The 24720-nt window shown below is 36.3% G+C and overlaps 1 protein-coding gene across 1 annotated transcript; it reads right to left on the bottom strand.

Moving 5' to 3' along the window:
- Window positions 1-704: 704 nt before the first annotated feature.
- LOC119780496 (pleckstrin homology domain-containing family S member 1-like) lies at window positions 705-20549 on the bottom strand. The gene is made up of 15 exons (XM_038280560.1): window positions 20461-20549; window positions 18438-18602; window positions 18200-18334; window positions 17635-17710; window positions 17474-17503; window positions 16327-16383; window positions 14620-14682; window positions 14469-14534; window positions 14319-14380; window positions 12282-12404; window positions 7385-7531; window positions 5244-5351; window positions 4021-4116; window positions 959-1094; window positions 705-867 (listed from the first exon to the last, which is right to left on the bottom strand). The coding sequence occupies exons 1-15, from the start codon at window positions 20547-20549 to the stop codon at window positions 823-825; spliced, it is 1398 nt and encodes a 465-aa protein (XP_038136488.1). The 3' UTR covers window positions 705-822.
- Window positions 20550-24720: the final 4171 nt, after the last annotated feature.

Below are 24720 nucleotides of genomic sequence, written 5' to 3'. Positions count from 1 at the left end.
ATGGTTGGGGCGAAACGCTGTTTTCCTGTTTCTAAAAGAACTGTGACTTAAAGCTGAAAGGTATGGCAGGATTTTGCCTTTATATAACCTCTCCCTGAGGGCAGGAAGGCGTGTAATACTGGTCTCTTTCTATATTGTTTCACTTTAAAACAACCACTGATTGCTAGCAGGGTCCATCAAAAAAAAAAAGTTAAGTTAAGTTACATCATAACTTAAGTTAAAACATGTCAACCTTTCTGTGATATAACTAAATGCTTACAAACAGGTTTCCCCTTTTGTGATTTCGGAGACATGCCATTCATTTGGGTCATTGCTCTGAAAAATGACTAGTTGCAGAAAGAGCAAGAATGAGCCTTGTCTTAGTGGACAGTTTGCATGCTGGCATTCCCTTAAAGTTGTTAATGGAAATTTGTAAATTATATTGATGGCTCTACCTTACAAGCAACCCCAGCTAGAAATATTTCTGACTTTGAACTTTCTTTATGTGTTTTAGTTTTTGGTGGCTAGTGTGTCAAAACTGTATTAATTAATAAAAATGCATCAAAGAAAAAATGAATGTAACATAAAAATGCTGGCTCAAGGACAAGAGCTTGCATAAAGAAGGTGTTAAACATTGCACCATTGAGATGGCATTAGGAAATACATTTCACTGTGACATTCACCTGTTGTTTCCTTCTAAAGGCAGCAACCCAATACACATATCCAACACCCAGGAAATAAAACATTTTAAGGTATGAGATCTTTTAGTTTAAAACTTCTTGAAGACCAATAGTAGATGGAACAGATTGTCACAGAAAGTTGCTCTGGTCAGTGCCTCAGTCCCTACAAAGGCTTGGATCCCTGCAGACGGCGGACGGTCACTTTCACCTGAAATCAGATTCTCTCGTCAGATTGAGTACAACAGTGCATTGAAATCCTGATCAAATTTCTGTATTTCTGTCGGAAGCAATGACTGTACCTCCTTCTTTAGCGACTTGCTGACAAACATGTTAAAGTCCTCCACGCTGCTGGTGTGAAGGTCGTTTATTGCCAGGACTTGGTCCCCCTTGTGGAAGAGGCACACTGACTGCGGCTGTCCTGCCCAGTCAGACACACTGTTGCAAACATAAACAATAGTCCAATTAACAGATGGTTTTCAACTTTCTGCGATTTCTGGATTAAACAATTAATGCACCAGTTCTGTCGCTCTTTTATCATATTGTACGTTTAAATGTAAAAAGAGTTTAAGTCCTCTGGGCCACAAGGTGTTTGAAAAATAGTTCAGATATGAAGTTACTCTACCAGTGATGGCATCGATTTAAACCAGGGATTCTAAAACACTGATTAAGAAAAACTATTCATTCTGATTTTACTTTAAGAGAGACATAAAATGACAAATTAAGGTAATTTCCTTCTCAAACATTATCGGAACCATAATTAAGATTTCCTCAAAGATTTAATGCAGCTATATGCACACTCTGTGTATACAAAATGACAATAAAAGTTGTTTAAGTCTAAATATAGATTACAAGGTTTGCCATTATAGAGGTACAACACTAGTTGTCTGACACAAAGCCCCAAATGAATAACGGACATAGAAACAATAAATGGCTAACATAAAAAAAAGCAGACACAGCAAACTTTTTAATGTTTTAAAATTAGCATGTGCTAGCAATACTATTAGCTGCAATGCCAATGAACTGAGAGAACTCAAGGTAACATTGGTAAAGAGTTTTTCTGTAAACATACAAGCTTAGTTAACACAGCTAGCTCATACAGGAAGGGAGAAATGTTATAACTTGGTACAATAAGATTTGTTTTAACACTCTGGACATCTAGAAATTCACTTAATTTCTAGGAAGTGATTATTTGAATCCTTTAAATTAGTTTTATTGTATTTCTAGGATCTTCAAATACAGTTTGTACTGAAAGGCAGTTCTATAAACTAAAACAAACAAATATAATTTAGGCTCATTGCCTACGTTTTGAACTTCTAATTTTATTTTTTCTGTAACAGGATGAGAATAAAGGCATTTTTTGCTGCAAAACTGTTTAAGATTAAGATTAAACAGGTCAGTCTCATCCTCTACACACTGTTCTTTGTATGCAAACTAGCATCAGTGCCACAGGAGTAACTGGAAGAGAAGGTTATATATATTTAAAAAAAAAATCCTTATGCTATATTGCAGTTTCTGTCATGTGCAGAATTGGCTCCAAACGCTCTTAGCACTGCAGCAAATCCAACAACTGAAGAAGTTAGAACAGAAGTAAATGTACTGTAGTAAATGTAATTTAGACCTGCAACACAATTAGCTGGATAGTCAAAGATCTAAGATTTTGTTCTGAATTGTTTACTGTTTTTTGCCAAAAGGCTGCTGTTCTAGTAATAATCTTTTGAAGTGGGACAGTAAAACATTATTAATATTGGTACTATGGGGACATGGGTTAGATATTGCCATTTAATGGTTGCCTTATGCAACCATTTCTGTTTAAGGCAAACATTAAATAGCATATAAGATTAATATGCTGTAAAAATATTTTTTTTTGTCAAATTTATAGAATGCTGTTAAAAAATGTTTTTGCTGCATATGCATACTAAAGAACAGTGGCATTTAATACATTCTCTATGTTTTATAACATAGAAATTAGATGTATTATTCTCTAAATTATTTTGCTATTCTGTTTTTTATAAGACTGTAATGTTCACCTGCACTCCTGACTGTTACTATTGTAACAACTGTTTACATGCATCTTGCACTACTCAACTTGACCGAACATTGATTTGCACTGCTGACTGTTTATTCACTGTTTATAATTTGACTGTAATATGCAATTACCTTTCAACGGCACTTTAATTTAGATAGCTTCTGTCCAAACTTTATTTATTCATTTTATAGTAAAATCCATCTGTATATTATGCTTTTGTACATAACTGTAAAAACCCTTTTTATAGTAATATCCACCTGTATATTATATTTGGTACATATCCAGCTGTAAATTTAGTTCATAACACCAGTTATCTATATATTATATTCATCTATTAGTAAGATTCTGTTTATAATGGTATTCATCTCTACATTTATTCAGTAGAAACCCATGTCCTGTATGTATGGAACCATTATTTATCCTGCACTTGCTGCTATAACACTTCTGGTTAGACCTAAACTGCATTTCGTTGCCTTCTACCTGTACCTGTGTAATGACAATAAAGTTGAATTTAATCTAATCTAATCTAAATGGTGTATTTTAAACTAATGAATCTGAACTATCTATTCCATTAAGTAGTTGCTAATCCACGCATAATCCCTGCATCTAGCAGTGTCTACACCACTCTTAAGACAATTCAGACTGTTTTCATGTGTTATTCCAAGATGGTGGAATGACCTAACAAGTGCTACAAGAACAGCAGCGTCCCTTTCTATCTTTAGGAAACTCCTAAAGACCCACCTCTTGAAAGAGCATCTCCTATCCTAACTCTTAGTCATGGCTCTGTACCCCTCTACTAATCTTTCTGTACTTTCCTAAATCTCTTTGCTGTCACCACTGATTCTGACTAGGGATTTTCCTCTAGAGAGCTTATGGTCCTATTGATGATGACTGTAACATTGTGTCTACTTTATAAGTCGCTTTGGATAAAAGCGTATGCTAAATGCATAAAATAAACATAAGAATAAACTAGTGCAGTATGTGTGAATGAAAGGAGCAGAGAGCTCATATAGGAGTTATGCCTGATTAAGGAGCTTTTTCCCCACAGTGAAAGTAAACAAATAAAGACAAACAGCATTGTGACTAGCCTTGCCTTGTTTGTTCTATGCTCTCACACAACGAGTATCTGTGAATATAGTGGCTCAAGGGTGAGGTGAGGCTGCAACAAGTTCACTACAGGTTTACGTTTAAATGAGTGTTAATACATGTGGAAACACTTTCCTTGACTTGTTTCTCTACTTCTCCTCCAGATATAGGGGCAAATTGTATATCTCTAATAAAGCAGCCTAAGAAAATGGAATATTGTGATGCTTTAATATAATTTGATAAACATACCTTGGCTTCCCCTCTGACTCTGTGAGTGTGAGGTAGTTTTTCAAATCTGAATGCTTCACCATGAACTCTATGTTCTCTTGGGTGCGGCACTCAGGGCTTGAAACCAAAATAAAAGGGATTATTAATATCTTTATTCTTGTACTTAGCTATTTCAAATACAATTAGAAAGAATATGGAACACATAATGTTTTTGTTCTGCAAGCTGCATTTCATGTAATTGCAAAAAAAAAAAAACGGTGTGAGATGGTACTTTAGAAAAGTATTTTTTTGTCACACTACTACCACAAACACCATTGTATTTAACTGCTCAGCCTCCGGATATTTCAGCCTCTGCAAGCTTTTCTGGCCCAATAAACTTAGCATCACAAATGTGTGCCTATTGTTCTCAGGCGGATTTACAGGTATAATGTTTATCCTGGTTTTTGAAGCAAAATGGATTCTTTTTTTTTACCTGAACCTGGTTATCCTATATAACTAAGAAATTCTAACAAAAATGAGCTTCGATCTAAAGCAATGTAAATGAAACTCTAGCTGTGTGTTATATCTTCACTCCATTCTGAAATGTTGCACTGCCACAAATGGATTGTTTGTGCATAAAAAAAACAAACAACAAAAAAATCTAATTCATCCCCACGGTATCATGCTGCCATCACCGTGTTTTAGGGTAATGTGTAAGTATTGAGCTTAAACGGATTCAGTGTGTAAGTTTTCTTTGCTGCAGTTAGGCAGATAATAAGCATAAATAATAGCAATAATAATCAACTCAATGTACTCTGGGGAAAAGGTCTGGTTGATGTTTTCGGTGATTATCTGTGTATGTGTGTCTTTAATTGTTTTAAAAGAAACTTAATGCTTGATGTAACAGTTGTATAATTTGTCATTGCACCATGGTAAATACTAAGAACCCTCTAGAAACCACTCAAACTTGTTCAACAACATCCAAGCATTTTTCCAGGTCAAGTTCATCTCAACGAGTCACCAAAATGTCGTAAAGCCTTTTGTTATTTGTTTACAGTGATGATGATGCAGTTACATCAGCGGCTGTTCTTTTTTTGCAGCCAGACAGGGAGTGCCAAAGTGGGGGTTTCCAGATATTTCCTGGAGCTCTTTTCAATCACTCTACAAGTCAAACTTAACATAACCTAAAAACTGGATAGTTTAGTTTGTCATATATTATATCTAAACAGGATTCCCATCATATAAGAATATTTTAGCATTGTTACCTCTCAGATAGGTCTTGCTTTTCCAGCCCATTTAAATCTGGTGTGTCAACAGGAGAACTGGCACTGCTGGAGCTGTTGCTGAAATCTGAAGATTGATTTTTGTCATCTCTGTGAAAACAACAACCCAAGAGCAGCACAAGAGGTTATACCATCAAACCCTGGGACATTTTTTAGCTGCCTGCAATGGATAGTCTTTGGTGATTTCTCACAAAAATACAGTAAGACAGTTTTCAGAGATAAAAGAAAGCCTCATTTGTCTTAAGGCAAAAAGGTAACTTTTGACAGGCCTGATTTTTGTTGTAAATAATGAAAACATCCATCTATCCATATTTTCTCCCGCTTAGTCCTTGTCATGGTCACCGTAGGGCTGGTGCCTATCTCCAGCAGTCAATGGGCGAGAGGCAGGGTACACGCTATACAGGTCGCCAGTCCATCGCAGGGAAACACAGAGACAAACAGGACAAGCAACCATTTATGCACACACTCAAACCTAAGCAGATTGTAGAGAAGCTATTTAACCTAACAGTCATGTTTTTGGACTGTAGGGGGAAGTCCGAGTACCTGGAGAGAACCCCTGCATGCTCTGGGAGAACATGCAAACTCAAATCAAACCTAGAACCATCTTGCTACAAACAAGGACGGTAGGAGGTCTGCTCGGTTCTTGTTATACTCTTACATTAATGATCTCTGATTTGCATATGCCTAAAGTTTCTTAAGAAAATAACCTGGTAAGCAAAATAAGCTTTGATTGAATTGAAAATATATAAAAATAATTAAAATGACAATAAAAGTTGTCTAAGTCTAAGTAAGTCTAAGTAAAAATATTAAGAAATATTACAAATAAACAGAGGTGTCAAGTAACGAAGTACAAATACTTCGTTACTGTACTTAAGTACACTTTTTAGGTATCTTTACTTTACTCCATTACTTATTTTTCTTCCTTATTCTGACTTCTACTCATTACATTTTCACACAAGTATCTGTACTTTCTATTCCTTACATTTTTAAAACAAACGTTACTCGTTACTCTTGGCTTCGGTTTAATGTTTATAAATATTTATTTCACGTCATGTGCGCCATCCAATGCAGATTATTGGCACCATCCACATCTAGTGATAACTAGTGTGATTGGATGAGTCATATAACGCAAACACTCATTGGTTAGCTAAAGGAAATCATCAGAAGCAAGCAGGTGTTCTTCAATCTGCAAACGAGAATTGTCTATGCTGTGCTACAATGTCAGATTCAGAAAAAGATGTTGAAAGGTCGGAAACAGGCGAGAGCGTATCGGGAGATGGAGACCAACAAGACCTCCCTCATCCTTGGCCCTATCTCAAAGAATTTTTCAAAATAGTATAAAAATTGAGCTTTCAATTCATATAGTGGCATCTGGCTGTTTTTTTTTTTTTAAACGTTACGTTATACTTTAATACCTTAAGTAGTTTTTGGAGCACATACTTTTTCACTTTTACTTGATTTACTTGATACTTCAACTTTTACCAGAGTGTTTTTAAACTACAGTATCTATACTTCTAATTAAGTAACAAATGTGTGTACTTTTGACACCACTGCAAATAAACTATAAACTAATCTGACCAATAGTAAGTAAAACTGGTCTTGAGAGTTATTGCCTACTGTGGCATGAACTAATGTCCTGTGTTGCTTTAACTTGCTGAACAAATGACCCTCCACCAATCTGTAAAATAACCATCAATAAACACGGAATCACCTCATAATATGAAATAAAATGCAAACTAGATTAAAGAGAAAAAATGTGTTATAAAATGTAAATATAAGGTAAAACATATTATAAATGAAAATTAGGAGATAAAGAAACAGCAAGAAGAAAAGAAGGAACCAATTGCAAACGGTTTGAAACAGCTTTGTGTGTGACAATACAAACCAAATGAAGATCTTTTTTTTTTAAGAGTTTATAGGAACACCAAGGGATCAAGACATAATGTCCAACCTGCTGCCAAGTCACAGGCACATTTTAATTAACAGATAATGCCAAATTTAGATGAGGATGTTTTTTTTCATCTCTTTAATTAGCCATAAAAGGACTTTAATTTGCCACAGTTGGCTTGAAATCACAGCGAAATTAATAATTATTACACAGTTTGATAGTGGAGGAAATTCACTGAAGCAAACAGCAGCATACAAGTACCAGATAATGGCACAGAGTAATTTTAAGAGGCAAGAACAGTTTTGTCTCTGTGGGGCACTGATGAATACTTGTCTGAACAGGAAGGTCAAAGCGGTCATCACAAACTCTGCTGTCCTCCTGACTGAAAATCAGAGTTTGAAAAAAAAAAAAAAATTCTCAAGGAAACTAGTCCAAACAAGGATATATCTGCTGCAGACCGGTTGAAAATTAAAACCTTGCATAAACCTGCAAAACCGGATTCCCTGAGGTTGGGAATATTTGCAGCACTTTAAACCCTACATTGCAAAGCAGTTTCCTCCATTTTCTTCTAAAAAAAAAGCTTTACATATATATACAGGCTACACAGACCTGCCTTTTCAGCCCTATCTAGAATGCAATGCTCAGATAAGGTTTTTTTTTTATATTGCAGGACACATCAATTAGATTTTCTGCACATATGAAAAAGGTGAAATCTGATCAAATGTTTTTCTGCAAAAGACAAACCTATTCTGATGACACCGAATAAGGAAAAGCTCTTACAGGACATTTGTACAGGAAGAGGAGCATTAATTATCGCCTCACTGACAACATTGCTACGGTCAAACATGGTGATTCAGATTTCAGGAATTCTTTTTTTCTGGCGGGGCAAGGATGAGATCAAAAGATGTACCAGAACGGAGGGATTTAAGTCGATAGGAGCAGGAGTCATTTTTCAGAGAAGAGGCGTGTTATGCTTAGCTGATCTGACTTTATCGTAAATATACTCTAAAATAAGCCAACAAAGGGCCTCTGCTGTATTGTTGTTGAGAATAATTCTCAAGAAGGAAATGAAAATTTCTGCATTCTTAAAAACAAATCTAAGAACCTTGATGCCACCTATGTGTAAAACTTTTATAATTTAGCGTATTGCAAAAGAGTTTTCTCCAGTTTTATCCTATCACAACTATAACTTTTTATACCTTTTACAGGTATTTTATGTAACCAGCAATATGAGATCAGAAATAAGTACACAAACTGTATTTCAATGTCTTATATTTGGCTCCTTTTAGTCTATACTTTGTTGAACCACATTTCACTGCATTTGGAGCTTACTATGAATATCTAGAGACTGAAATTCCTGTCTATTCTCTGTTATGTAAAGCTCAAGATCAGTCAAAATGAATATAAAGCATTTTTTAATGTTTCCTGCTCATGACTCTCAGTTGGATTTTGGTCTGGGCTTTGAATGAGCCGTTCTAACATGCACAGCTTTAATCTAAACTGTTCCATTGTAAAGCTAGCTGTCTTTCACACACAGTCTTTTGCAAAAAGGTCAAAAAGATCAGACCCTTCCATTCTGGCAACCAGAACTCCTCATAGCTTTGAATGAACATAGAGTTGCTGCCTAACTGACAAAAATGTCAACAGTTTCTAAAATCTCTCTAGCTCCTCCAGAGTCACCATTGCCTTCGTAGCTTCTTCTGTCACTAAGGGCCGGGCCGGATCTATCAAAGGTTTGCGTGTATAAAAACGTGAGCTATTTCACTGCGCACGCTAAAAAATGTACAAACTGATCTATCAACAGCGTGCTAAAAGGATTTGGTCTTTAAAACGTGCTAAATAGCGCCTCTTATCCATTTAGTACTTTTTCTGCAATGAATATGCAATATGTGGCGTTTACACGCAAAAGTGCATCTTGTGGGAGGAAAACATGTAAATATATTAATTTAGCACTCGCAAAGCGATTTATCAAACCTGAAAGCAATTTTGTACGTATCGGTATCTGACTCTATATTTAACACGTTTGAAAAGAAGGTGCAAATGGTCTGTATGCGTAATTGCGCACACATGGCAGCGGTTATTGTTGCAAGAAGGAGACATCGAAATGAAGCAAGGAGACGCAGAGAACGCATTTTTTCACTCCGTGTGAATATTTTTGGAATGACTGAGGAAACGATCATTAAAACATATCGTTTATCCAGCATTGCCATTTTGGAGCTGTTGGGGGAACTCCGAATGGATTTGGAGCCAGCCACAAGGAGGACCCACGCAATACCAGATATCACAAAACTCCTTGCAACATTGCACTTTTTTGCATCTGGGTTCATTCCAGCGTACGGTTGCAGCGAGAGCTGGGATCTCCCTTCTAAATGCCATGTCGCCCTGACGCCCTATCGGAGAACCTCGACCTCCCTCCTGCGCCTGTGGAGCAACATGCCAATGCTGCGGGGATGCGTACGCACAGTAATCTCATCCACAGTCACTTCTTGTGAGCCATTTGGTATGTGCATTTTTCTACAGGCCAATACAAAACACCTGTTTTTTTTTTTTTTTTACTGCAGTGAAGTAGAAATTTAGCCACATACCACCATATATATATATATATATATATATATATATATATATATATATATATATATATATATATATATATTTATATTTTATTTTATTTTTGGAGGGGGTGGGGGTGTCACTGTAAGATTTAAATTTCTTAATGCACTAGTTTGTAAAAACTACAAACTACTTTGCCGCAAACCACAAAACGCGCAAAACCATCATTTAAATAGGGCGTCTCCAACAGTTTTGCACCTGCCACCAGTTACGCAATCGCTCTTGTTAAATCACCCACAAACCATGGTTCAGCCCCTCGCGCAAAATTCCAGTTTGCGAGCGCAAATTACTGCACGCAAAATTGGATCTTGATAAATCCGGCCCTAAGTCTCTATGATTAGGTGAATTACCATGTGTCAGCAGGCTCCCAGTTCTGCTATACTTTCTACACTTTCATGATAAATGATAAAGGGCTACATGATGTGTTAAATTACCAGATTATTCAAAGATCTGGATGTAGTTAAACAAGCTAATCCTGCTATAAACCTCCCAACCAGCGATCTGACTTCTTCTGAAGGTGTTTGTTGACCTGATGAAGGCATTTCCTTCAGTGTCACAAACATGCTCTCCTTTGTGTTTGTCTACCACTTAGGATTCCTACAGGTGCTGGTCATAAAATTAGAATATCATGAAAAAGTAGATTGATTTCAGTAATTCCATTTAAAAAGTGAAACTTGTATATTATATTCATACATTACATACAAACTCATATATTTCAGATGTTTATTTTGTTTAATTTTGATGATTACAAATGACAACAAATGAAAATCTCAAATTCATCATATCAGAAAATTAGAATATTACTGAAGACCAATAAAAACAAAGGATTTATAGAAATGTTGGCCAACTGAAAAGTATGAACATGAAAAGTATGAGCATGTACAGCACTCAGTATTTAGTTGGGCCTCCTTTGGCCTGTATTACTGCAGCAATGCGGCGTGGCATGGAGTCGATCAGTCTGTGGCACTGCTCAGGTGTTATGATAGCCCAGGTTGCTCTAATAGTGGCTTTTAGCTCTTCTGAATTGTTGGGTCTGGTGTATTGCATCTTCTTCTTCACAATACCCCATAGATTTTCTATGGGGTTAAGGTCAGGAGAGTTTGCTGGCCAATTAAGAACAGGGATACCATGGTCCTTCAACCAGGTACTGGTAGCTTTGGCACTGTGTGCAGGTGCCAAGTCCTGTTGGAAAATGAAATCTGCATCTCCAAAAAGTTGGTCAGCTGCAGGAAGCATGAAGTGCTCTAAAACTTCCTGGTATGTGGCTGCGTTGACCCTGGACCTCAGAAAACACAATGGACCAACACCAGCAGATGACATGGCACCCCAAACCATCACTGACTGTGGAAACTTTACACTGGACTTCAAGCAACGTGGATGAAGTGCCTCTCTTCTTTTCCTCCAGACTCTGGGACCTTGATTTCCAAAGGAAATGCAAAATTTACTTTCATCAGAGAACATGACTTTGGACCACTCACCAGCAGTCCAGTTCTGTTTCTCTTTAGCCCAGGCAAGACGCTTCTGACGCTGTCTGTGGTTCAAGAGTGGCTTGACACAAGGAATGCGACAGCAGAAACCCATGTCTTTCATACGTCTGTGTGTGGTGGTTCTTGAAGCACTCACTCCAGCTGCAGTCCACTCTTTGTGAATCTCCCCCACATTTTTGAAGGGGTTTTGTTTCACAATCCTCTCCAGGGTGCGGTTATCTCTCTTCCTTGTACACTTTTTTCGACCACATCTTTTCCTTCCCTTCGCCTCTCTATTAATGTGCTTGGACACTGAGCTCTGTGAACAGCCAGCCTCTTTAGCGATGACCTTTTGTGTCTTGCCCTCCTTGTGCAAGGTGTCGATGGTCGTCTTTTGGACAACTGTCAAGTCAGCAGTCTTCCCCATGATTGTGTAGCCTATAGAACTAGACTGAAAGACCATTTAAAGGCTTTTGCAGGTGGTTTGAGTTAATTAGCTGATTAGAGTGTGGCACCAGGGGCCATCAATTTTGAACCTTTTCACAATATTCTAATTTTCTGATATGATGAATTTGAGATTTTCATTTGTTGTCATTTGTAATCATCAAAATTAAACAAAATAAACATCTGAAATATATGAGTTTGTATGTAATGTATGAATATAATATACAAGTTTCACTTTTTAAATGGAATTACTGAAATCAATCTACTTTTTCATGATATTCTAATTTTATGACCAGCACCTGTATGTGCATAAGTTGACAGGAAAGGGTTCACTCCAGTGCATAGAATAGCTAAGCATGCAGTGATTCCAAGATGATTATCAAAACTAAGCATATACAAGAAACACAGGAGTTCTCTGCTCTTCTGTAACCTGTGAAGAAAATCCACAGTGCAAAGAGTTACAGTAAACCAGAGATCATGAGGATTACCTATAACCTGCTCGACAAGCTCTAAAGTATTGCCTCTCCAAGATTGCTCAAAGGACGTACAATTTTGCGGTGTAAAAATAGGTGATAAAGAAAACACATACAGCAGCGTCACTTTGAGACGTACCCGTCTTCAGAGAGGGCGTCCTCTGATATCAGAAGAGATGATCTCTGTGCTATGAATTTTTCATAGACAGCACAGATGGACCTCATCAGGGTGCCATTGGTAACCATTTCAACTTCACGGTCGCTGAAAGCCACATTTTAAGCCGTTGCACAACAGCAGGGATAAAAAGAAAAAAGTTTTTCTGCATAATCATAGTGCAAAAAAAGAGAAAGTACTCACTCAGCTCGAGGTGTTGCTTCAGTGCATTTAAATGCGTTCATCGATATATACCTTGAAGAAACAAATTTTGAAAATGTTAGCCTCTGAAATGTGTCGATTTTGTATTTAAATTGAAGAATTAGCAGGCACTCACATTGACTCCATGCTGGATGTCCACATCATCCCACTCCTAAACGATTCCTTGCAGAATAAGAAGACATAAATCTATTATGAACCAGCTAATGGTCTTTATGCATACATGTACAGAGAGTTTACATTCATTTGCAATGGGCATAACACACTGTTTACAGACTAATTGGAGCAGATCTGTTTTCGAGGAGGCATGTGTATACAAAAACCTCCAATATTTCTTTTTAAAAACAAGAAGTAAATCTCTCTAGTTTACAAATGTACATGTGAGCAACAACTGAAATTTGGAAATGCAGCATGTCCCTGGGCTAGGTGGTTTCCTAACTTGCAGATGGCTTCTACCCAAATTCAAAAGGTTTATTTTCTAACAGGTTTGAGGTCAGAATTTAACCGAAACCGAATACGCTTTAGCTATCTGACTCATAACTGTCTTGCTTTTGGCACAACTTCACTGGCTCCAAGAGGCAATTAGATAGTCACGAAAACTGATGAAATAAGGACACCAACAGCAACTGAAGTACGAGGAAATAACTTAATTTGCTGATCAGCTTGCTTTGGTTTGTTGCCCTCAAAAAAAGCCAATAAAGGCCGCAAGCTGAAATGCATCATTAAGCAAATAAAGTTGTTTCCTATTTTTTTAGGCATTGCTGGAATTAAGACGTTCAGGAATAACATGAAAGCCACCATGGTTTGAACCTGCCATCAATTGGGAAACAGGTTTCATGATACTATAAGAAACTCGGAATAGCTCCCTGGAAAATGTGATCAGAATATACTAATACATATTTTTTTTAAAGTTACAGAGAAAAAAAAAGACTATGGTAGAACATGGTAGAGGAAGCAGGATTGTGCTACATGCAATTGGTTCTAGTTCATTGCACACAGCGGAATAGAAATTAAAATGAAGAAACACCTTCAGATTCTTTAAGTTGATATCACCAACAGCTGGCCAATTCAAACATCGAACAAACTGGGTGCTGCAGCTTGATAAACAACCGGTTTTCCGAGCTAATAAGGCAGGATGATAATAATTCTGTTAAATAATCCCTTTTTTTGTAATCCCTTTAAATAGAACACAACTCAATGTTCCACTGTATTTTGCACCATATTTATTTTTTTTTTGCACAGCAGTGAACCTTTCCATATCAATGCCTTTTGCACCATGACTTTAAACTGGTTTTCCTTTTCTCCTAAACTGTCTACATTCTTGATCACTGCTTCACTTTATAAACGGTAATGTTAATTTCACTGGTGAAAGCTGTCAAAATTTCGTTTTGCATACGTACTGTGTATACCAAATTCTAACAAAGTTTAATTAAGTCTCCAAGTCTAATACTGATCACAGCTGAGTCCAGATCAGAAAATAGCAGATAATTGATTCTGGGTAAAAGAATAATGCAAGAAGCCTGCTGATGGGGAAAAAACACAAGATTAAAGTACAACCCTAAAAGATATAGGACTCATATTGGTGTTCTTTATAGCTCAGCACCGGATAATGAAAATCTAAGAAATGAACGACATTTATATGAATTATGACTGAGCAGACTTCTCACGGGGACCATAAATGGCTGTTTTGGCATCTTTTTGAATTAAAAGAAAAAATAATAATAATAATGATTATTGAGACAGTTTAGAATTGTAATAAAACTAATATTCAACATAGTACCAACCTTTTTAAGTCGGTCACACCTGGGAATGTCGTAGATTGAATCGACTGAATCGGATGGGAAAGACCATCTGTAATCTGCATCCTAGCAAACAATCAGAAAGCAGTACGATTGTTAATAATAAGCTTCCCAAACCAAAAGTCATTTTTTCCCACCATTTTCTAAGATGTACCAGTTCTGTGTTTCCCTCTGCAGCATTGGAGGAAGGGTCAGAAAGGGACCTCATCTTCTGTGATGTCTGAAACACACACAAAAAAACACTTACAATTGTACAAGTGTGTGCATGAGTTAAGGAGATAAGAAAAAAAAAAATAAGGATATACCTCAACTGTCAAGTTGTTTTTGTCTTTCTTTGAATTGTCTTCTTTCTTTACAATGAAGGGTACCTGCAACCCAGAAAGTACATCATTCAGTCTCACCAATATGAAATCACTTTGAGAAAGAAATTTCTGTCTTGAAAAATTAATTAATGAATCAGTTTTCATACTAATTTAACCAGATATAAGCTCTGCTAGTCACAGCTTGTCTTTTTGATTTTAATGCACTGAGAATTAGACATTTTAACCAGATATTATGCTCATCAGCTCCACAGAGGACTGAAGGAGCGCTGAAGATCGGCACCAGCCCCCTACGGCAGTGATGCCCACCTAGTGGTCCGTCAGTGCATTGCTAGGGGTACATTAAAATATTTTATTTCTAAGGTAGTAGAGTAAAATAGGACTGGGATCTGTTTTGTTTTGTGAGGACCCAATTGAAAAATTAAACAAGCTTTTATAAGCAAAAAAGTACTTTTTTTTCATGTTTTTACACACATTAAAACCAAGTAGAGGAACAGACTGAATGTAGCGAACAGCCCAGTATCAGATGATTTTCACACTGAGCTCATTACTGTAAAGCAGCTCAGGTGTCTTGACGAAAACAAAGTAAAATTAATTAAGTCAGTCTGACTATAACTTTTGTTTAGTATTTTGTTCACAATTCATCAAGTTTATAAGTGATTATGGGAGAGTTACTCAGAGGAGCTCCAGATTTATAAATAAAGGTTTATAATATAATTTTATTTGGCATTTATTTGGATTCCTTACTAACTTTCAGGCAGCATATTAATGTTGCTTTTTAGTTTACATGGAGTGAATAAAATACCTTAGAATTAGACGTTCCACTTTTGGACAATCATCAATACTTTTGACTGAGAGTGAACTGGTTGGTTTTTTGGCACCAAACTGTTTTTATGGGTTTTATGTGTTTTTCACAAATGTTCAGATGGGTTGAGGAATTTAGGAATGGTAATTTCATAAGATTAATTTGTCTGTTGCTAAACCAGTTTCAAACTGCATTTGCAGCCTAAATGCATATTTAGAATGGATGCGACAATTTTTAACAGTTTCTGATTCAAGCTTTTGGCTCTTGTGAACTAGAACGCTGCTTAGTTTTCCAGTTTCACCTTAATCACCGCTCAAACAAAGTCCTCATCAGAGCTGGTTTTGGAATGGGGAAATAATGATTCATGCTTAAAAGCCAGAACTGTGCCAGCCAACCAGGTGAACATAACCAGTTCTAACAAAAGGAGTGGTGACATATCTCTCCAGAACTATGCCGGAAAAAGCAGGTAACCATGAAACCAGTTTACTGTGGGGTATTTAACTAAACGTTTGTAGACCTTGTGTTGATTACAATAAATTCACAATAAAGTCCCCCTATTTGCAATGAACTCTTGTTTTACAAAAAAAGTTCAAATTCCTAAAAGCCAAGGTAAGATGATATTTAATCTTGTTGCTGCTCTTAATGTCCAAAGTTCATTCATTTTAAACACATTTATGCTGTGACAAATTTCCAAGAGTACCATAAAAACCTCCAATGCTAAGAGGCTTTGCAGCTGATCTGGCTGCAAATGTTGGCTGAGCTCCTGGCTAACAAGCTCTAAGTAAAAATGCTCATCAGAGATCACATAACATGAAGTTTGCTTTTCTGATTAATTGGTAGTCTTACACAGGCTGCGGAAAACAGAGTTTTATTAACTGCTGACTTACCCTGTCAACATCAGTGTTGGATTTCTTTCTCTGGTGAAGAAGAGGGTTTGTAATTATCTAACAGATTAGGAAAGGAAAGGTAATTTTTTTTAAAAATTCAAGTGAAAGTCAGACAGTTTGTTATTGCAAAAGTGTTTGGGGATTTAAGATTTTAAAAGATAAGATAAGATAGACTTTATTGATCTCAGAGTGAAGAAATTCATTTGTCATATTGGCTCAATAGTCAAAAGAAGGTGCTAAAATGAGAAAAAGCAGCAGGGAACAAACTGACTGAGGAAATACAATAGCACCACAGTTTTGGGACAAAACTGCAAATCTCTTATGCCAAAGGAATAAATACATGACTTTCAGTGCTCCGCTAAAGTATTTTTACCCTTTAAATATGTGCACATTATTCCACAACTACAAAACTGTATTTAGTTAGATTGTATTTTTATAGAACAAAAATACAATCTAACTGTCTTAGTCTATCTTAGTATAGAACAACTTGTCTATGGAAATCTATTATAGAACATGAATAAAAAACAGCCTTACAAAAACTAAGGAACATGGCATATAAATATAAACCTCATTGCCTGTCTGCTTACACTGACAGTTGGGGAAAATGAGAACTTAAAGCATAAAAAGCCCCTGGTGACTCTGGAGGAGGTGCAGAGGCTGACTGCTCACAGACAACCATCTATTGAGTGGAAAACTATTACAAACTAGTGAGACTAAAACTGAAGATGAGAGAGAGACGGCGGTGAAAAACTCCTAAGGGGACACAGTCAATTTGTGGAAGGAGATGCATGAAGCTGCCAGAACTACACTCTATAACATTTGCAGCACTAATTGCTGCTGAGAGGGGTTCGACTCAGAAAGCTTAAATACACATAAACAACATTTTTTCTCATTTTTAACTTATAAAGCTGAAAAAGGAAAACCATAAATTAATTTTATTTTACTTTATGCAATTATGCATTACTTTATGTTTGTTTATCATATAAAATCCAATCAGTATAAATATATTTAATTCTTTCCAGTATCTTCAGTAATTAGTCACCAAATTGCTCATATTTTAACTGTTACCATAACATGTATTTTAAGAATCTCAAAGCTGTGTTTAAATATTTATCAGAAAAACATATAATCAACTCCACATGCTTACGTCAACAGTTGGCTGCCCATTGCTGATTTCCTAAAGGAGTGAGATAAAGAAACAAGTAGGGTAAATGGCAGTGATCTTGTTTGTAACCAAAATTGGTCAAAATAAGAGAATTAAAAAAGCCTTATATGGAAAAATGGAAAAGCACTAAAAGCTTAATGCACCTCTGAACTGAGAAGTCTATGAGGCCGATTGTTTAGGGCATCATACAGGGCTTTAAACCAACGTTCAACCTCCGTGCTGAAAGGGGAAAAAAGCAGTTGTGAGACTCGACAAATTACATTTCGGACATTTTTATTTTAAATTCAATACCAGAAATCAAGTCCATAATGAAAAGATAAAACTTAGCAGAGATTTATTTAGTGGGAAAGCCATTATTGGATGATGTAAAGGGCAAGAGAGCACCATCATTTAGTTTTGATGGGGTCGATCTAGGAAAGTAATTGGTGATTCACGCATGAGGAAGCGTTTCATGGAAAACAAAACAAAAATAAAGCTAAGGGCTTTCACCAAAAAGTGATCAAACCACAATCTTTGCTGTGCCTCCATAGAATTCAAATTCAGGTAAAACAAGGAAATAGAAAACATCATTCACCTATACTTGTGCTTTTTCATGCATATGCAGAAAAGGTTGTTGAATAAATATAAATTGAGGTTAATATGTACTATATTAGGATGAATGCATCAAAAGTATATCTTATGGAAATTTGAAAATAAATGCTTACTAACCTGGTGTCCCCAATAAGGAAGTAGTCCCGATTTCCTGCCCTGATGTAGAGCACACATGAGGGGGAGCATTTAAATGTCTTCTGGACCCATGGCCATTTCTGGTGATGCTGAGGGCTCTCATATAACAAGGAGATCCTGGCAGAGCAACAGAGTTTTATTCTAACCTCCCAAAACATTTTTAAAGGCACCAAATAAGCCTCAGATACATGCAAAAGCAGCCGTCTGATGCTGAACGTACTGCGTCAGATCTATGGCTCCACGTGGGGTCCCCTTGTCTTCTGCACTCCTGAAGTACTTAAACTGGTAGTCATGCTCATTGGTTTTAAAAAGAATAAAGTAGCGTCTCTTCCACTGCAGTGGAGAAATAAAAAATTTGATATTCAATAAAAAAGGCAAGCACAACCTGCACAAAAATCCAGTAAAAATGAGAAAAGGTCAGTCACCTCTGACTTAAGTGAATTGGGGGGAGGAGACTTAAACAGGTACCCAGACCTGATTTCTGTTGCGTCTGTAATTGGCTTGTAAAACACTGCACTCACTGCAAGATAAAACTACTGTTTAGAGGTGGAGTACTAATTTTTCATTATTATTATTATTATTTAAGAAAATCTATTTAACTGAAAAGAAATTCATTTTAGAGGGTCAAAAAGAGTTCAAGAAATTCATAATAATTATTATTATTGTACGAAAATTAAGCATTATTACAACTAGCAAAAAAAAATGCAAAGTGAGAACACCTAAAAGGCAAATGACAACATTCAAACCAAAGTTGTCAATGTATTTATGGGGGTAAAAAAGAGGTAAAGAAGGGCAACCAACACTTTAAATACTTAAACCAATACCAATACAGATCAAGGAAACACAATATTACCTGAATTCCGTTCTCTTTTAGCCATTTTGATTATCCCCACCTAAATAAAAACAGCACAGCTTTCAGTGTCATTGCAAAACTTCATTAGTGAACGTATAAAGTATAAATTCATATTAACTTCCTTGGAGGAAACCAACAGAAGCAAGGATCACAACCAAAGTCATAAGTATGGAGCCAATCAAGATAAAGAGTGTTTAGATTTTTTTTATATCATGTAACAAAAACATGAAAATGATGTAAGATAAGTAAAATAAATATTGTTAAGATCAGAGGCACCTTCAGATGTAGTACAAGCCAAGTATAAGACACAAGGAAATAATAGGAAACAAAGCACACTGTCCTTACCTGCACAGAGATGCTACTCAGAATGGAATGAGCTGATGATGGGGCTGCCGGCTCTTTGTACCTGACAACCAGTGACTCGATCATCTGGAGAACTGGACTTTCAGGTTTTATGCTGCAGGCCTGTTTCAGAGGCAGTCTGGTTTTTTGTTTAGTTTTTTTTCAAAACTAAGAAGCTTTTATTTAGGCACAGGTTTCCTGTGGAAAATTACCCCTTAATTTCACAGTTCAGTTGTTCGTGGAGTGCATCATTAAAAGCAAGGATTCTCTCACACAAGCATGCATTGTCTTTTATCTTTTATTCCCACTGCTTCACTGGATAGCTGGGATTAAGAGATGAAAAAGTTTTTAGCATACATGCAAAATATGGTACATTTTACACACATACGTATAGATAATAGATTATCAGTAGATAATCTATTTTAGATGCATCTGCTGTCACTCAAAGTAACTTACCTTTAATTTCAAAACCAGTTAACGAGTTAATAGCTTAGTGATGTCAGAGCAGGAACTTGCTCATGAAACGCTCGTATAAATACTTTTATCATTATGAGGTAAAATGCAAAATGTCAACCTAAACAGACTAACCCACAGTAATATGTGAAGATGGAAACATTATGTCTGAGGTTGCTTTTCATATAGCAGGGACGGGAATGGTGGTTAGAAAGCTGAGGTTTGTCTCTCTGTAGCACCTCAGTGTCAATGCTAGTTCCTAGTATTTGTATAAAATTCTACTTTGCAAAAAGTTTTTTCCGATTTTTTGAGTCTGATATTAAATGAGACTAGGATTTGCCTTCCAAAGGTAAAACTACATCATACATACAGCCAGTGCAAAGAAATTATTTTTCTTAAAATCTTCTAAGGGTCTCTATCTACCTACAGATGTTTTTGCAACAAATGAAGCTAAAGCGAAAATTCAATCTGGAAGGCTCTTATCAAACTTCACCTGGACCTCCTCCAACATCCTTGTTCAGCTCCAGCTAATCAACAGGGGACACTCTCTCCTGCACGCCAATGAACTTTGACCCACCTCCACCCGATCTCCTACCTTAGTCTCAGACTATTCTCAGTCCCGCTCACTCTCTGATTTATTCCGGCACCAGTGTTCGGCCCCTGGGGGAACTCTACGCTAATCATTTTACGAGGTTTCTCACCCAAGCAGATGTCAATTCTCAGCATCAAAGTCTCCAGCCAGGGCCTGAGTGCCAAAGATCTTATCTCATTTATGTCAATAAAACCTTTATAACTGCAGCTCTGAGTGAATCTCTCCAGGTTAAAATGATAGTGCACACTTTTCAGATTTTTGTTGAAATGAACCCACCAGACATATTTTGAAATATATCAATGTTGATACTGTAATATTGTTTCACTTTTCAGAGAAAATAAGAAATTATACAATAACTATTCCAATTTTAAGGAACTTCATATTGTATATCCTGTAGTGGCTTTAGAAAACACATTTACAAACTTTAGATATTACAAAAATGTAACTGGAGAAGTTATAAATAAAATGCATGTTGCATGTTGATTTAACATTGATTTATGAGGATTTTGTTAACCTTTTTACAATTATAAATTTCATTTTTTTTAGATTTATTCAACTTTAAAACTACATCCGACATCGTTTTAACCACATCTCAACCAGATTTATTTGCTGAATGTCGGTCATGTGCCATTTAGGAACTTGTTGAAAACATATATACATACCCTTTCCTTTCTACTTTCCATTTAACATACAGCTTTGTGGTTTTTGTTCATGTTTAAACCTAATTACGCAGAAAATATTTGCTCATTAACTTAAAAAAGGTAAAAAAGTAAAAAAAAAGACTCAGCTCTAAATAACACTAATTAAGATGCATCTAGTACTCAACATAACTGCAGATTATAAAATAAAATAAATTTAGGATCGAAATCTGAGGAAAGAAATTTTCAGCCCCTAATCAAGAAACTTCATTGCAAAAAATGGGCCATGTCAGCAAAAAGACATTGTAATTACAGCCTATGTTACCCTGCTGCCCTTTGACACTATCTCCATGCTGTCAGATTTTAAAGATGCAGCGCAGCAGAGGCAGTGTGGAGAAAGGGGTCAGTCTAATTTACTGGCAGATTTAAGGGGCTCTGTGCGTATGTGTTGGGACATTAATATTAATTTAAATAGACGTCATTCAGGGAGAGGGCTTAATTTGGCCCATTTGACGTCACTCTGTCTGTGCCTGGGCCGGTGCTGCACAAAACAGCATCTGTAAGACTGCACAGCTTTTCACATATGCACGTACTATAATTATATAAATGAAGCTTTCTTTATTAATTGTACAAAACCAATAAATAAGCATAAATGTTAAAAAAAAATCTGCTGGTTTGTAAAGGTCCTGATTGAAATGTCATCTTCTGTGCAAATTATATATAATAACACATAATAATTATTTTTATCACTACTGACTTGGAATTGTTTTTTTCCATAATTGCCTTTAAATGTGTTGAACATGGTTCATAATTTGAAAACTTTTTTCCTTATACAATCTGTAAAAAAAAAAAAAAAACATTCAAGGAAGTTTTTGATATAGATGATTTTATGTCCCAATTTGGTTCTTTTTTTAATTGGGGTGCCACAAGATTCAGTCTTTTTTTTCTCACTTAAGTTTAATATTTTTGCCCTGTCCTCTTTATTGTGTGTTTTTCCAACATAGGTCTGCGAATTGATGTTCCAGAGCAAGATGACAGCCCACTGGATTTGCTTTCACAAGTTGGGCTTTATGCTGGTTGTCATAAGGTTCTGCTTAGTAATTATACAGGAAACCTTATTGAAAATTTATTAGAGAATAAAATCATTTAAAAAGGACAAAGAGACGAAAGGGGGGTGAGAAAGGGGAGAGGGGATAAGAACTAAGGAGAGAGAGAAAGAGATGAAGAATAGTGAGGAGAGAAAAGAGAAATGACAAACCAAACCACCAAAAAAAACCAACAACGCAGAAGATATAAGATATATTTTAGAAGTCTGCTTCTGCACCTGCATGAGACGAGAGAAGAAGAAAACAGAACAAAACAACAGAGAAAAGACAACCAAAGTAAACATGTGGCTTCAAGAGAAGCAGGTAGCCCTTAGGTATCCAGTCAGTGCTGTGTGTGAATATTATTCAGGGTTTCACATATCTGTAGCTGCAGCTTAGTATTTAGTCTTGGTGTGCATTCGCAAACACACTGGAACCAAATGCCTGTGGTATTTATGCCTGCCCTGTTCTTAATAAACATGTCTTCTTTTTTCACTCCCATGAACATGATACTTAGATATGCATCACATCAAAGAAATACATCAGCATCACTATGCAAACACGACTGCAATGTCTTGAAAAAGACATAAAAAAAAGGAAGTTGCTGAACTTTCCTTTGTCTGAATGTCTCAGTCTCCCCATGATTCATGCTCATTAGAATGTAAAGTCAAAAGTGTCTGCAAAGAAAAACTAATTAGAGAGACCTGCAGCTAAGCAGGCAGGAATACCAGCAAACCAGTAGTGCTGTTTGACAGATGAGTTCCAGCTGTCAAAAAGAGAACAATTCAGCTCAAAAGTGTGCCGTCTCACATTGGTGCCTGGTTTCTGTCATTCGTTGCTGTTTGTTTGCAGATTCATGCACACGGTGCAAAGGTTGACTTTAATCAGGTATTCTGTGCAGCATATTGATGAGACAGAGATTTTGCTCAGCAGTCATTCGTCTTTGTCAAGTTACCACTCTGAACATTATGTCCTAAAACATGCCTCACCAGGGGAGATTGCATTTTGTTGGGTCATGCTTTCTCATCTATCATTAGATTTGGAACATGCATCTTTGTGCTTCTGCAGCAAGTCAACTTGAAGGTTAATTAAGTTATGAATTCCAAAATAAAAAAAAAGGCATAAAAGCACCTTGTTGCAGTTTGGGGATTTTTGTTTTTTCTTCTATGATTGTGTTCCACTTTTGAAAGGGCTATTGAACAACTTGTTCTCGAAAATTAAACAACGGGTAAATTAATCATTGGAGCATACAAGGAGGAAACGATCTGCAGCGCTATTAATCTTCATTATCTGAGCAAATTCCATCTGTTTACATGAGACTGCAGTCTCCTACTGTCTAACATATAGTAGTGCCACAAGAACAGAAGCCTTGACAATTTTAACGTTTCCTATGTATAATTCTATGGACCAAACATTGGGAAAAATATTTTTTGCATGGATTTACAACTGTTTTCCATATAAAAAACTGGAACCTTTTGTTTGCGTTGGCATCCAGTTATTTTACTCTGTTGTGTTCGTATTAAATTAACTGAAAACCTCAGAGATTTTTTATTAGAACTTTAGTAAAGTACTAGCAAATTAGGTCAATAATGCCATTCTATCTGTAGAGGAGCAGCAAACATCAACAGTAGGTGCTACCCTGTATACTTTATCATCCTGTTGCTCTTTCCTCAGAGCAAATCATGAAAAGGAGAAAAAATAATGCTAATCGAAAAAATAGAAATTAATAAAAAAAAAAAATTTCAGGAGGTGGGACGATTTGTTAGTGAGGTATTTATTAGTTATGCACTCCACACATGTGGCCTTTTAAGAGGGATATTGAGAGGAAAACCTGTATTTAAGACAACCATAAAAAGTCCTGTTCACAGTTTACAACAAGGCAGTGAAAGATACTACAAACATATTGAAGAAGGTCCTTTTTTAATCTGAGTGTAAATCAGATTATTTTTGTCATGCATGAAATATGGTCTTTAAAAAAGATTGGAGTGAAGACAGTCGTTATTTGAAAAACACTAATTTGGGTTTTTAATGGAAGGTGGGAAGGGAAGGTTGTTTTTTATTCAATCTGATATTCAGCTGTTGGGCTGAGAATAAAAAAGCAAGATTTTCAGATTTGTGATCTGTAAATCTGGTTGAGAAATACCCTTAAGTATTTTTATCTTTAACTAAATTAAAAAGGGTCACGCTTTAAACCAGAGAATCAAAAATAGAGAAGAGAAAAACCCCCACAAAACTTTAAAGAAATGTATTATTTGATATATGTCTCCTGCTTTAAAGTAATTCCCTTAGGAAGTAGAGCACTGCTACACTACTAGTGGCATCCAATCTGGGGTTAAGGGTCATGCTCAGAGATTTAAAGTGTTAGGTGAGGTTTCAAAGCAGTGACATTTGTAGTGTCTCAAGGATGCAAAAACCCTGCTCTCTATCAGCAACTTCCCTTTCCCAACCATTTAATTATGGAATCGATCCAACAAATGTAGATGCAAAGTTATTCTAATGAGAAAAGATATGTATAACTGATCGTGTATAACTGATTCCTT

This window comes from Cyprinodon tularosa, unplaced genomic scaffold, assembly GCF_016077235.1.
Source record: "Cyprinodon tularosa strain WSP-4 unplaced genomic scaffold, ASM1607723v1 ctg161, whole genome shotgun sequence".
In the NCBI taxonomy this organism is placed as follows: domain Eukaryota; kingdom Metazoa; phylum Chordata; class Actinopteri; order Cyprinodontiformes; family Cyprinodontidae; genus Cyprinodon; species Cyprinodon tularosa.
This window is presented reverse-complemented; position numbering and strand designations above follow the sequence as displayed.